At 36.7% G+C, this 15,083-nt stretch overlaps 1 protein-coding gene across 1 annotated transcript in view; it reads right to left on the reverse strand.

Moving 5' to 3' along the window:
• CEP162 (centrosomal protein 162kDa) overlaps nt 1-14,826 on the reverse strand; it is a gene marked incomplete at its 5' end in the record, with an annotated part of 24,813 nt that extends 9,987 nt beyond the window's left edge. Inside the window, 15 exons of the mRNA XM_008936942.1 lie at nt 437-541; nt 1,300-1,463; nt 2,343-2,469; nt 4,000-4,108; nt 4,885-4,997; nt 5,753-5,890; nt 6,569-6,796; nt 7,591-7,733; nt 9,392-9,659; nt 10,832-11,096; nt 11,920-12,001; nt 12,171-12,362; nt 13,033-13,152; nt 13,528-13,558; nt 14,714-14,826. Of these exons, the coding sequence (XP_008935190.1) occupies nt 437-541; nt 1,300-1,463; nt 2,343-2,469; nt 4,000-4,108; nt 4,885-4,997; nt 5,753-5,890; nt 6,569-6,796; nt 7,591-7,733; nt 9,392-9,659; nt 10,832-11,096; nt 11,920-12,001; nt 12,171-12,362; nt 13,033-13,152; nt 13,528-13,558; nt 14,714-14,826 (2,198 nt within the window). The remainder of the gene's footprint in view (nt 1-436; nt 542-1,299; nt 1,464-2,342; nt 2,470-3,999; nt 4,109-4,884; nt 4,998-5,752; nt 5,891-6,568; nt 6,797-7,590; nt 7,734-9,391; nt 9,660-10,831; nt 11,097-11,919; nt 12,002-12,170; nt 12,363-13,032; nt 13,153-13,527; nt 13,559-14,713) is intronic.
• Nucleotides 14,827-15,083: the final 257 nt, after the last annotated feature.

The raw sequence follows: 15,083 nt of genomic DNA on the forward strand, positions 1-15,083 counted from the left end.
TAAGGTCTCTACTCCCCCAGTTTTAATGCATCTTGTAGGAATCCAATAACATTTAAACCTGTACTGTTGAATCTGCTTGGTTGAAATTGGTCATAATGTTAAGGGGTTACTGAATATAGACAAAAGGAGTCTGAGAAGATAAATAGCAAGCCTTTGTGTACTTTTGTCTTCTTTCCCCTTGCCAAGAAACCCTAAACAGTATTTTAATGTCAAGAGATTTTAAAAAGGATATGGGTAAATAGTTCATTAGACATAGTAGCAAAAGAACACTTTGTAAGTAAATAGTTGCAACTTTGTGTTGAGTGCTGCATAGCACAAATTACTTTATCACCTGGCTTCATTCAATGCTTTTTATCCTTGTGAAAGGCTGTTAAGTGTTGTAAGAGAACTTATCTGAAATAAAGGTTAACCAAAACACAGCTCTAGTATTGCATACTTGTCGCTCAAGATCCTGAATTCTTTTGGCATCTGCTGCTCTGTCTTGCAAACGTTTCTTCTGTTGCACACACTGATCTCCAGCTTCAGCTCTGAGCTTCTCAACCTACCCAGTTCATGACAACAGAAATTGAAATACATATTTAGAGACATTGTCCTGTAGTACAAAAGCAAGCATTTCAAACACACGACATAATGGAAGTACTCTGCAACTGAACAGGTAACAGTAATTTCTGTACTAAGTGATTCTTCAGGTTCTTAAACTGTTACAGCTTCTTCAAGCGACTTAAGATCAAAAGGAGCTGAAACTAGCTACAGAAATCTAAAAGAACTTCAACTCCGGGACATTCTTGTCTTCAGGCTAGTAAATCTGCCTCTTTCTACCATACTTCCAGTATGCAGGATTGGTTAGTAAGCTATAATATGAAGTACTGCATATTACATGAATTCCAGGTGAATTAAGGAAATAGTCTGTGATTTGCAAGGCTATACTCTGTGATGAAACACACAAACAGCCAAAAAGCAAAGTGACATTGTGCCTAAATAAATGCTGACTCCTAACGTACTAAATATAACAACGTATTTCTTTCTTAGTCAAAAATTTTGCAGGTTTTAAGGAAGTTCACTACAAGCAAAACCAGGTTTTAGGCATTATACACTTGCAATTCTCACTGCATCTGCAGTGATATCTATTTTGATAGATAGTGACTATTCCACATTTGATTTAATTGACTTATAGAGTTTGCATGGTTTTTTCCTTGGTGAAAAAAAAAAGGATTTTTATGGACAAAATTACATTGTATTCATCACTAGAAAAAAATAATTGAAAGTTTTAACTTCTTAGATAAAGCTAGCTATTATCACCTCTAGTTTCAGTTTCTCAATTTCTTTTTTTGCGTCTTTGAGACGGGCTGCATCTTTATCCAGAAGGTCTTGATTCTCTGCATACCACTGAAGTCTTCTTTTCAAATGACTAATTTCCTGTTTGTAAGATTCTTCCATAACTTTAAATTGATAAGACTTCTCATCTAGAAGAATAAAACATCCTTAGTATTGTTTTGTTAGTAATTAGTCAACGCTATCCTTCCCAGCACATTTCAGATGTTTAGTAATCTTGTTACTGTGGTGAAGAATTAAAACCAGATCCTAATTAGGATCTCAAGTGAAACAGTATTTGAAAAAAACCCCCACACCTTTTCCCTTATATATAGTAGTACTCAATGGTTCACAGTTTACCATGGGAGTTATTTAAAACCGAATCCCATGGCAATCTATTCTTGATCACATTCTAATAAACAAATATTCAGTACCAATACAGATGACAATACAGAATATATGCTTATGTATTTATTGATCATACTCCTCCCATTTAGGGATCAAGCATTTTGAGAAGAGACATGGAGGCAAATATTACAGGTCTGAGTACTTGTGATGCCTGACAGTGGAAGTGAAGGAGTCCAGTTTCTGGCATCTCTCATTAAAACGGCTAAAGTCAAATTGGAAAAAATAGTCACAAAGCACAAATTATAGGTAAAAATGGCCAAGACCTAAATAGAAGATGCAACATATTAGATCTTTTCTTATGAACAGAGAAAATAAAAATATTATAAATGAAAAATAATAAAAAATTGTCTGTTTTCCATGCCCAGTGGGAGATGAACAAGAAATCAAATTTAACAGGCAACAACAAAGAGTTTGGCTGCATACAAGGATAGGCATTCTAATTGAGTGCCAGAAGTCCTGTAGTGTGTCCTTCACTGTATCCTTTTATTAGAAGTTTAGAAAATACTTGAAAATGGCCTAGATGCATTTGACTAAGTAATATTTTAGTAAGACACAGATTTTAGTTACTTCTTTAGTGACACACAGAGCAGGCAAAATTATTCAACAAAATGAAGGTGTGTTACCTGATGTGGATGCAATCTGGACTTTTGCTAAATCTCTCTCCTTCTTTGCTTGTCCCAAGTCTACCTCAAGAGCCTGTTTCTCTTGCTTGAGATGTCTTATCTCTTCTTGTAATTTAGTTTCTTCCTTCTGAGTTTTAGAGGAAATGATAAGAAAAGATAAAACACACGCTGTCATACAAAAAAACTGGACATGCTTTCTCACCATAAAATGATTACACAGCAACAGTTGTGTCAGACTATGAGCAGCAGTGAGGTTTTCCAGGTTTGGTTTTAGTTTCAAGCCTTTTATAGCAGAGAATGGGGAAACTTCAGCTAAGCATAAAAGAAACCCCCATGTATATTTTTATTAAGTCTTAAATAATTATTTTAGAAGTAGAAAATACCTGCCTTTTGAGAGAGTCAGTAGAGCAAATGGCTTTACTCATTTCTAAGACCTAAGCCTGTAGTTTAAGTGGACAGATGTATTTCCTAGCAGGTCATCTTACTCCATTCTATTTCTCACCATTTTCTGCATGCACTCTGATCTGTTTGCTCACGTGCAAACACCAGCAAACTTCAAGATTAAGGAGGCTGAAAGGTCTCCGTGCCAGCCTCTGGAGATGGAGGCCCTTGGTCCTAGAGATCCATAGCTACAAAGAGCAGCAAGTACAGGGGCTGACAATTTGAAGCCAGCCAGTGAATGGACCAAGTGTCTAGGGCCAGCAATGGCCAGTATGTGCATTTATTTCTTACTGCTAGCAAACTCCTGTCCTCATCTGCTCAACAGGATCAGTCTGTATGTGCTCCACGTTTTTCAAGGGTACTATCTGTAGTGCTGTGGTTTGAGGAGAGGCACTGCTCTCTGGGTTGTCTATGTGCCCGACCATGTTAGTGTTGTCTGTGAGTCATTCCATCTTTGCATCTTGTGCTCAGTCTCATTACAGGTTGGACCTAAGTGTAGCAGCAACACCTATGAGGTTGGAACTAGAGGAGACACTGGAGTCTTAAAAGCTGGAAGTCAGCACTATCAGACTGCATTGGTCTTGAAGCTCACTGGATTCATGTCCTCTCACCACCTACTTAACCAGCTAGGATTTTTTTTTTTGTTTTTAATTAAAAGAAAACAGAAGGAAAAAAAAAAGGAAGAAGCAGTTTTTAATTTCTAGTTTATCAGAGAAGTATGTACCAGAACAATGTCTGCTTGCAGTAAACAGAAACATAAGTTCCTAAAAGCCTTTAATTTAAACATGAATCTTACTAAACATCCTCCCTCAAAAGCACAAGCACCTGTAGGACCACAAAAAAAAAAAAGTGACATGAGTGAATAACAAATGGTTCTTTTTAATCTCATGTTCTTTTCTACAGGTTGTTACAGAGCAGGGATAAACTCTCTTCTGGTTTATTCTTACGTAGGAAAGCTACAGAGGTATCACTGCCTTCTGCAAGCCCTCGCAAGGTATTTCAGAATTGCCAGTAAACATGGCAACACTGCACTTCATTCAGTCAGTCTGTGCTTTCGGGGATTTCTTCTACGGTCCATCTGATGAGACATTTGTGATGCAAAAGTGAGGCAAAGAACAGCATGCTCCACTATTTCTTTACATTATTAGTGTACAATATGGATAGTTTTGCATTTTTTTGTAAGAACACAGGAAAACCAGGCTTGGCATCTACCTACCTGTGCAGCTCGAAGCTCTGAAATCAATTCTGTGAAACTCCGATTTCTGGCTGGTTGGGAATCCTGCATGATCCATGACTGGATGTTATTAGTCTTCTCTATCTTTTCTCTAAATGGTAACAGCAAAAAAATTTATGCAATGCAGCAATTCAGTGTCCTACCAGTGGTATACTAACAAAGAAACATACTCCCAACCCACCCTTCAAAATGGTACTACAAAATCAACCTGTGAAAGCTTAAAACAAAGAAATAGGCAACTATGCAGTACATCTTTATAACAAAAAAAATCATCTGTAAGGTGAAGTCTGCTCACTTTACACATCTTGTTTGTTGGCATTACACAAGAGAGGGAAACAAAAACGTACTCTGCATCAGTGGAACTAGAAAAAAAAATTTATGGCAAAGATTTATAAATTAGAAATACACACAATTTCTAGTTTTTTTCCTCATCACTAACACAAGATGCAACTGTTACAGGATATACAACGCAGAGAATCTAGTGGTTCTACCAGCATCTCTTGTGGCCCCTGGTTTACTCATCTTACAGCAGCATCAAAATATTTTGACACGTGAGCAGAGCCATAATATCAGAACAAGTGTAGCATATATGACACTCTGAATAAGAATATGAATAAGAATATTTGCATAGTCCCCAAATGGAAGACTCCAGTATTCCCCCAAGTCTGCAACATCAGCAAGAAGACTAAGAATGAAGTGCCCATAATCAATATAAATTGATTCTCAACAGAAAACATACAACCACAAACCCAAGAAAGGCTAGAAAAATGTGCGTATCTGGTGGACTCCGCAGTGATTCTTCACAAAAAAAAATAATAAACAACTGGAAACTCCAGGGATTTTTAGTTTGGGTGTTTAAACACCTACCTTATGGCTATTAATTCGGACATTAAACACTGATTCTCCTTAAACATCTGCTCCTCGGTTTTTTTGTTTTGGATCTGTAGCTCTTTCATTTGTTTGTATAACCTCTCATTTTCCTAAGATGAGACAGACAAAGTTAAAGAATAAATTGCTGTTTTATCCAGTTCATAAACAGTTGTCTACAACTTGCAGAGTTTGTCTACTGAAACAGTGGAAGTGAACACTAAATGTTTTATTACTAAACTTCTAAAATGGGTATCTACTTTCATTACCTTTATGCTCACAGCCACCCTGGCAGAACATTGTGCCTACACTAAGAAACACTGCTGAGCAACAGCTGGAAACTGGTTAAACTGACCTATTTGATTTTACAGCTGCAAGTATTCAATAGGATTATTAAGCTTGTACTATCTATTTCTACACTTGACTAGGTAACAAAAATCAGGCACACTAATAAGCAGCTGATTTCAAAGAAACCTTATGTGAATAACATCTTAAAACCAGAACCCACCAGATTTCTAATATTGCTTATAAATACTATTTTCTACATTTGAGGCAAAAAGCCCCACCAACATGTGGCTCCTTATTTGCCATAGAGTATTTTCCCAGTTCTCAATGGACAAGTCAGAATATTTTTACACTATAGAACATGGAATAACATAGTTGCATGGAATCATTGAAAAAAACTTAACCCAAACTAGACATGTGTGAAATACTTTTAAAATGTCCAGTACATGTTTGCCCTTCACACATTAGTTTCATCCACTTTTTAGACAGCCAGGTAACAGTTTTCAACAGAATAGTAGCAGCCATTGAACAGTTTTGTTTCTCTAACTGGCTAGAACACAGCTCAACGTGCTGTGTAGTATACCTGTTGGTAACCTTGAATAATAACCTCTTGATCTGCAATTTCTTTTTGTACTTGTGCCAGTTTTTCTTCAGTGCCAGGAATTGCTGCTATATGGTGGCTCCACTTCTTTTCTTTAGCCAGCTCTTCCATACCTCTTAACTTTCAGAAAGGAAAAGACATAGAATTAATCAGAAAATTTTGTTAGCAATATAGAATTCTCCACAAGACTAGGCTTTTATAGTATAAATAAGTCAATCTTTTCATTAAGATATGAAAGCAGACCAGTGAGCCAATCTCATTATTGGAGTTTCACATAAGTATTACAAAACAGGAAAAAAGTATTAAAAATTTGGGAAAAATTACCCAAGATTTGCCCTCCCCTCCTCTGTTCTTAGGTATCTAGACAGGTGGGTATGAGGGTATAGTGGAATAACCCTGGGTATATGCCATACAGACAAAATGCAACACTGAAAAATGCATTAAACCCCTTCTCCTCCCAGTATCTCAACATGCAGTATGTATCTGTAACAAGTGGTATCTGCTATTTTTTTTTTTTTTTAAGAAGAATGTGTTTGATTTTTGCAAAAAAAATCTGCTTCAGAACTCTTAAATAACAAAGCAAAGGAACTCAGGATAACATTGAGTTACCTCTGAATATAAAAAAAAAAGGATCATGTCTTACGGGCAATGAACATAACAGCAGGTATGCATTTACAAACGAGCTCTGTGTGTAAATCTGGATTTTCTGCTCATTACCAAGGCATGTAAAATAACATTAACTTTCAGAAGCAGCATTTCTCCTGGTCTCTAGTAACGGGACACAGGATGATAAAATACCTTACTCTGAAGAACATAGTTCTCGTGACCCAGCCGAGAGAGCTCTTTTTCATGCTGAGTTTTCAATTCTGCTATCTTCGTCTCCATTTCTTTCTCTTTTTGTGAAACTGTGCTGGTTAGCTGCTGACACAAATCACGGGCGGAGTTCAGATCCTCCTCTGCATCTTGCACTCGTTTTAGCAAGTATAGCTCTCTATCACAACTTTTGATAGGAGAAAATGATAAATCCTAATGAAGACAAAAATTCAGGGGAACATTACACTGAGCTGATTATTTACCAAAATTTCTGCTCATCAGTTTTATTGAACTGGCTTCTCTGGCTCTCAACGACAACATAAGGCACTTGAAAAGAAAAAAAAACTCAAAACAATATTCTAATAGCAAACCATCATTTACTTTGATGAGCTACTTCCTCATTTCTAAAATATGCATGAGGAAAACAAGCCAAAAAAACCCAAGAAGCATCAAGCACCTCTCATAAGAGAGCTATACAGCAACCAGAAGGATTCCATTATGCATCTTACTTTTTGAAAAGGAGTAATGATTTAGGTATTCAATCAGTAATTTTTTACAGAGTTGATGAGGAAGAAGGAAAATCCATTATAGTACTGCAAATTCAATCACCTTGGAGAAGCCAGAGGATAGCTAAATATTCAATGCAATGCAAATAGATAAAAAGCCCCAAACAGTAGTGCTATTTAACATTTATCACAGAACACTTAAGTTGGATTTAAAATTTTCCTCTTTTCTACCACAAAGTAGTAATTTTTAGAAATTAATGAGCATTCCAACTTTAAGTATATAGAACCACCCAAGTAACAGAATTATTCAAGCACCTGAAAAGCAGTATGATTATACTTGCATATTTTAAAAGCAAAAACTAGTATTTGATTGAAGGGCAGTCATTATTCAGTATTTCAGCATTTGCCAATCTTGTGAAAGTATTAAAAGTCTTAAAAAAAATAGGTATGCAACTCAAGTTGTATGTACTATAATTAGAGACATCACTGATAATTACTTACATGCTGATACTGCCTGCAATAATCCACAGCCTGGTGTCCAAGATTATTAACAACTGATTGGCCAGACGTAACTTTGCTAATATCTCCCTTTGAAGTTGGTTCATTTGTTGCAGATTTTATTATCCTCGTAGCAAATAAGGCTTCTTTGTTTAGGCAGAAAGTAAAATAGAAAAAAAATTAAATTCATAATTAAAAAACCAATCATTTCATGTGATCTACTCCTTAGGCATATAAATTAAGTACTCTACAATCTGAATCCTGAATTAAATATAGAAAGTTGAGAGTAATGAGACATTAATGGAAAAATACTGTGGGGGATTTTTAAGTAAGGAACCAAAGACAGGATAAAGAAAAACCCAAGGGAACAACTGAAACAAGTACTGGACAATAAATCCTTCATGAAACAAGTTTAATCTCAGTTTTGTGCTTAGAAAGTGTCCAGTTATCTAACTATACAGAATGAAAATGTATTTCAAGTTATGGTGAACATAAAATAGTAATTTTCAAAATGGACTTTGGAGTGCAGACAGCATACTTTGTACATCTATTTCTTGCACCAAATAGCAACTTGACTGGAAATTAAAAATCAGGGAAGTTCCTCCTAGAGAGTAATGAACATAGGTGGAACTATTCACACTGTAGTCTTCTGAAATACAGATGGTAACTACACTTCTGCCTATAGCAATTTAAGGTAAAAGCTCCTGCTTAGGAATTTCATACCTGAAAACAAGCAGGCAATGATCATTGCCCTGATTTAATCCATTTTACATTACTCATATTATCCCATTCCAAAGGTGCTCCCTTGGTACTGATCAAGGGATCATTTGAGTCAATGCCATTCTCTGCCTAGATTTAGAGGTCCCTGCACAATGCATCCCAGTGAGATTGATTTCTGAAGTCACTTGAAATTACTATGGAAAATGGTTACAGCTAAAGGAAGAACTCATCTGAGTGATGTTAGTAGTCTCACTTTCCCTGGACTCATCATTCACATCACCTCCATCTGGCTGTGCACCTCCTCTTCTCCAGGAAGCACCAAGCAATGCACTAAGGAACTAAGATCCCGCAGTTTGAGAGCTGCCACTGAAGCATCTTGCTAAGACAGGCAACATAACCTTAAACTGCTTTTTTTTTAAAAAAGCATTACATGCTAGAAGTGTGCTAAAACCTGAGTGTTTGTAGAGTTATTTTCCTGTGCCTCAGAGATAGCAAACATCTTCTGCAAAGACGTTACGCTGAATTATCTCTAGAAATTCTTCAGGCTTGACCCCAAAATAAAGTTCAATCCTTTACTTGCAACTCAGCTTTCACTTGACTACATTGGTATTCTCCTTCCCTTAGTTTTACAAGGGACATGAACAGAAAATAGGGCTTTCTTTTTAGTGTTTTTTTTTTGTACTCTAGGAAAGCAAAGATAAAAAGAAGCACTTGAGAACAGAAATTTAGCATCACACAAAGAAGCAAATTTCTACATTTACTGCAATAAAAAAATATAACTTGTAGATACTTATTTTTGGATACCAGGTTTTTCTATTGTTTTGGTCCTACTGGTGAACAATAGGTAAATCTCAAACATAGTGGTGATATATGTGAGTGGAAACAAAACAGACTACAGTGCAAAGCTTTGTTTAAAAGTCTCTCTTCAAGCAACTTCATGTTGATATGGAAAAAATTTAGCACTTAATTGTGTTTGGGTTTAGACTTCTACAACAGTTTACATTTTTTTTTTCTTTTTCAAATGTGGGGCCTGAACAGCAAAGCTCTTTGGCTCTTAAACTCAGACTTCTTATGAGAGAATTACCTTTAGATCTTGCTCGATCTGCAGGACTTTTGGCTTTCACACTGGTCTTTTTCAAAGTTTCTTTTGGTGCTTTCTTTTCGTTAGCTGGAAAAGACTGTTTTGAGAGTGAAGTAGGTTTCCCATACCCAGAACTTCTAACTACCCCATGAGGACCATATGAAGATTTCTTTTTATGTAGAGGTGCTGGACTTCTGATATTCTTGTATAACATTGATTTAGTTGTCATTGATTCTGATCTTTCATTTTTCAAGAAGCAAGACTGAAGAGCCTGTAATACAAGACATGTGTTTAAAACCAGTTTTAGGCTCTAGTGAAATCTGAAGGTAGCTTTCACTACTAAAAGGACATAGAACCAATTACCAGAATTACACAGCTGTAAGACCCAGGGCAGTAGGAAGCATCATTTTTAACCAAATTAAACATGTAATTTTGCAGAATTTTACTACTTCAGAAGTATACACAGCGTAAGTATTTTGTACTAGCTCTGGTTAGTTGTTCTGGGAAGCTGTATTACATTGCAGATCTTTAGCTTACCAAAGATCTGTTTCTGACATAGTCAGAAACCCAGGGATGAAGAGAGGAACAGTGGCAGGCAGAGGAACTCTGCTAAACTCCATTATCAAAACCAGAGCACACAGCTCCTGAGACCAGCAAATGAGAAAGCTTAGCCTGTTGCCCTGGTGGGAAATCCACCAACATCAATCAGCCAAAAAAACCCTTCTCTCCCTTCAACACCTAGCATACAGAAGAGGTAATTGCCTAAAGGAATGTGGGGCTAATTTATGGCATGCAAGGAGAAGAGAATTCAGGGATGCAGAGAGATTTGTGATTGTGTAAATCTTGTTATGGAGCATTAGAGAGAATACTGAGAATGTGCAAAACTTGAGGATGTCTAGGCAAAGGAGAATAACTAAGGGAGAAATTAAGGTGGATCAAGTAGGAACAAGTGTGGGAAATAGAGGGGAAGATAAGATGAAGGAATCTAGTGACAAGACCAGTTTGCTGGTCAGTACACTTGTTTGATGAAGCCCGATGCTGATCGTTGCAGTCTCTCCCATATTCTTATTGAACTGCACTCCTAACTGTCCCCTCTATAGGTATCTCTCTGTTCTGTGCCTGTATGTGTTTATATATGTTCCATCCACCCCCCCCCCCAAGTGGGAACACATCCTCAGACCTGCTACTAGCTTGAGCTGGGGACATGGATCCACAGCAACCTTGCACATATTGAGCTGGGACAGGAACAATCCCGCTGGTCCCAAAGTCCACTGAATTTGACTGCCTCTAACAACACCAATGGTAACATGAGAGTTTCAAGAAAAACAGCAACAGTGTCTCAGTTTCTAAACATCAGAGCATAATCAAATGACATGCAGTCTGAAAATATATACATTTTAAAAGTACTTCTATATAATAAAAAATCTGGTTGATATTACTTACTGGTTTAGTTTTCCTGCCTTGTAAAAGCAGAGATTCTTGTACTATTTTTTCTCTTCGTGCATCAGGCTGTACTTCACTCGTCTGAGTTTCTCTCTCAGTCTCCCTCTCAAAGTTATCATCATTCACAGCTGCCTGCAGAAAGGTGCTCTCTGCTCTGATACATTTTTCAAATAAGTTTGTCTCCCAGACTGTATTATTCTGGTGCTCTTTAAACGGCAAGTGGCTGATGAGGTCATTTGCTGTGCTGTCTACCAGTTTCACAGGACTGCGTGAGGAAAAACAAAGTAATATACAGTAAGACCTTTGCCCTTTACTTTTCTATCACTGTGAACAAAGAGGGTCACATTTTTCCTTTAGGTATCAGCTGTAAAAAAAAAAAGCCACTAGGCTTCTTTTAAGAACAATCTTGCAGGTTTAGTTATACAGATTGACTCCCATGCTGTGCAACAAGAGGCATTTCCCAGCAGTGACTGTTTTTGTGGAAGTACCAAACTCAGCTATGAGATTAGCATTAATTGCATGCTTGCAGATGTCAATCAAACAATGAACGGTAATTTCTGCTGGGTGCAGCTACATGATAAGCTCATTTCTTAAGCATAACCTATTTCTGACAGTTCCAGGACCCTGCGTTCTGCTCTAAACAACAGTTGGAGCAAAACAGCAGGTATGGTGCACACGTTAGTAAGAATCACAAGAGCAAGCAGAAAAAAAGTCTTGATCTTGGATTATGGAGGCTGGAGAGCTAGGATGGGATGTGGGCTGAAATCCATGTGTGGGAAAGGGGAAAGAGCAGAAAACTGGGAAAGCAGAGATCCTGGCTGTGGTAGCTGTGAGAGTAAGGAACACTCCTCCAAATGATTTGGCAAACTGCTGCTTAAAACAAAGTTTGGGAATCCTTGGTCTAAACCAATTAACCCTATGTATTCATTTCACAGTTCACTGCAAATGCTATAATGCCAGTGCAAGACATAATGAAATTTCACTACTTAATCAGGGAAAAAGACAGAAGTTTTAGTAAGCTGTTTTTCACAAACGCTTAATGGGACTCAAGTGATTACATTCCTTAAAATATCTTCCAAAATAAATACCTTTCAGGCTTCATATCAAAACTTCTGGTATTACATGAATGTCCTTTAATTGGTTTCATCAATTCTTCCACAGTAGGTAAATCTAATTAGTGCAAAATAAACACAAAAAAACCCAAATAAAAAAAAATTAGAAAAAAAAAATTGGAAAAATGACAACATTTAAAAATGTTTCATAAAGCGAACATTAAAGATATTACTAATCACTCATTTTACATGCTTGTACGATACATGCCTTTCTTTGAGGAATTTACCTGATTCAATGGTTGACATATTTTTTGAACAGATGTCATTATTTTGGGAAACACTTTGCACTAAGCATTCTGAGACTGCCATTGCAGAATCATGCAGTTTTTGCTCATCAGTGTCTCCCAAAGATTGATCAATATGATGGTATGCTTGCTGTAATGCTTCCATGTCACTGGTGGTCTGTCCATACGAAGTGCCTGTGAAAAATGCAGGCTCTTAAGAGACACTACAGGATTTTCTGGTTTGGAAAATATCTCACTAGAGCCTGTGTTTCAGTTACTAGCTTGGTCTATTATGTGGTGAGAAGAGCAATTTCAGTAATGAAAAATATATTTTAAAAATCTCATTTTTACTACAAAAATAAACAGTTGCCAAGTTAATTAGTACATACTATATATTCCCATCTACAGTTTGCATGCCTCTCCACCTCCCTCCCCATCTCAGAATTTTTTCTGTACTAAAACTAACAGCCTATGTGGTGTAATTATTTTAACAGATGCCATCAAAGCCATACTCTGGCTATATGTGGCAAACACTGTTGTACAAAAGTTGGCCAAGTAGTGTATTTTATAATTGTGTTCAGTGGTGGCAAAGAATTTTTGCCATGACAAATAACCAGATGATGGCATTTAAAACTCAAACTGCAATACCAAAGCAATTTTACAATAATCAAGTGTAAAAAGATGTCTTTTTAGCAGAAATATGACTTTTTCCTGAATTATTCCCCTTCCCCCCCTTCAAGATTTCTTACTAAAAGCCAAGGGCCATCTAAAGTAAGATTTTGGGGGTTGGGTTTTGTTCTGTATTTTTTTTTCTTGGGTTTTTGTGGTTTTTTTTTGTTTGTCTGTTTTTTAAAGCAACCCTTACCTGCTTCATTCACCTCAATTGCACTGACTTCTTCAGGCAGATGTTCCCCTAGAGCTACATCTGATGCTTCAACAGCCTTTTGAAATTCTGTAGTTGAATCTTGTGAATCAAGTAATACAACTGAAACCAAGACAACAAAGAAAACACAATTCTCTTATTTGTACTCTGTCTGCACTGGAATTAGACTTACATCAAAGCTTATCTTCATGTACTAAACATGAAAAAAAATGCTACATATATTATTCTAATACCATTAATGGTAAACCAGTTAAGCATCAAAATCTGAGTACTGACTAGATGTAGTACAATAAAAAAATTACACGATGATCACTTTAAAATGCTAACATGTAGATTCATTTAAAACCATTTCAGTCCAACAGACTTTCAGCAGAACACTGAAAATCAGATGAAAAATATCAAAATAGTCAAAACCATGTAAGAAAGTTTCAAGTGTTACATTTAGTATTCTCCTACCAATCAAAATTTATATTTTACCTTTAGCCAGCATGCCTGCATTTGATTCTTCCTAACAAAGAGAAAGAAAAAAAAAAAGTTGCTTTTTGAATTTCGGGGATGTGGGTAAATCTGAACAGACTTTCTAAGCAGTTCTTCATGCTCCAAGAATATGCATTTCCCTAAAACTCTCCTTAGGATGTGAAAAGGTCCTCCACATCTTGTACTCTGTAAACCCTCTCACAACTGACTGGGAACTAAATGTTACTCTGCCTAAGTGGAATAACATTTTTGCACCTTCCTGGTTCTCCAATATTGTAATTTGAGAAAAAAAGAATAGCAGTAAGTACATTACACTCCCATTCTATCTGATCTTTTAAAACATTTATTAGAAATACTACTCTAATAAAATGTTTTTTTAATTCTTTTTAAGTAAGTTATCCATTACAGATGAACACATGATGATGCTCTTTAGACTCCTTTTGTAAGAAAAAAGAAATCAATCAGAACGTGTCCTCCAGGAATGCAGCCACAAAAAAACAATCAGATCATGTGCTCCAGGAATCCAGCCACATGTGCTTCACATCCAATCGTTTGAGTTGGAAGGGACCTCGAAGACTACACAGTTCCAACATCCCTACCATGGGCAAGGACACCTCCCACTAGACCAGGTTGTGCAAGGCCACATCCAGCCTGATCTTGAACACTTCCAGTGATGCAGCCTCCATGATTTCCCTGGTCAATCTGTTGACATCAAAAGACCTGACTAAGCTAGTCACCAATTCCCCGAAGCTCATACAGTGTAGATTTTGGGTCATCTGTCCAAACTGCTCCTCTGTACAGAACGACTTCCCTCAGTCTGTGTCACTTGCAGGTGCAGACGCCACCTTATTAGCTCCAAGAGATTTATCACTACCCATTCTGAGCATGAGACTCCTACCAGAGCTCATCATTTGTGCACTCCCCTCCACAGCTCTCTGTTCAAAAGAAGAGTAAGCAGGAAACCCTGTGAAGAACTTAGATCCTTTCAGTGATATATCACATGAAAGTTTAAATCCTTGATAGAACAATATAATCCCAGGACCACTATATTCTTTTCTTTCAGACAGTACATATTATATAAAAGTTTATTATAGTTGTAGTTACACACACATATATAATAACTGCTATATATATTGCAGAGCTTTTACAATTCATGCAAGTAATATAAGCGTTTGGTAAGTTTTACCTGTTCTTGAGGACCTAAATCAACTCCTGAAATGTTTTGATTCACCTGACTTCCCTCAGTCTGAAAGGCAGGATTAGCATCTGTTTCTTCTTCAAAATCCTCACTGTAACTGCCTGAAGAGTAAAATAAATATCAAATAAAACAAATATTAAAGGAAAAGAAAGCAATAAGGGAATCCTATTTTCTTTTCCCCAGTTTCTCATCTAAGAACTACTCAAGCTACTATTATTCCTTTCACAAAGGGCAAGAGAAAGGTTTTGAGACTGGCTATGGTATTAAACTACAGTAAAAGTCACACATAATACCTCTAAATTCAAATCATCAGATGTACTTTACCTCTTTGTCTTCGAGGCATACTTAGAATCATAGA

Source organism: Merops nubicus, unplaced genomic scaffold (assembly GCF_000691845.1).
Source record: "Merops nubicus isolate BGI_N331 unplaced genomic scaffold, ASM69184v1 scaffold6473, whole genome shotgun sequence".
Taxonomy (NCBI): domain Eukaryota; kingdom Metazoa; phylum Chordata; class Aves; order Coraciiformes; family Meropidae; genus Merops; species Merops nubicus.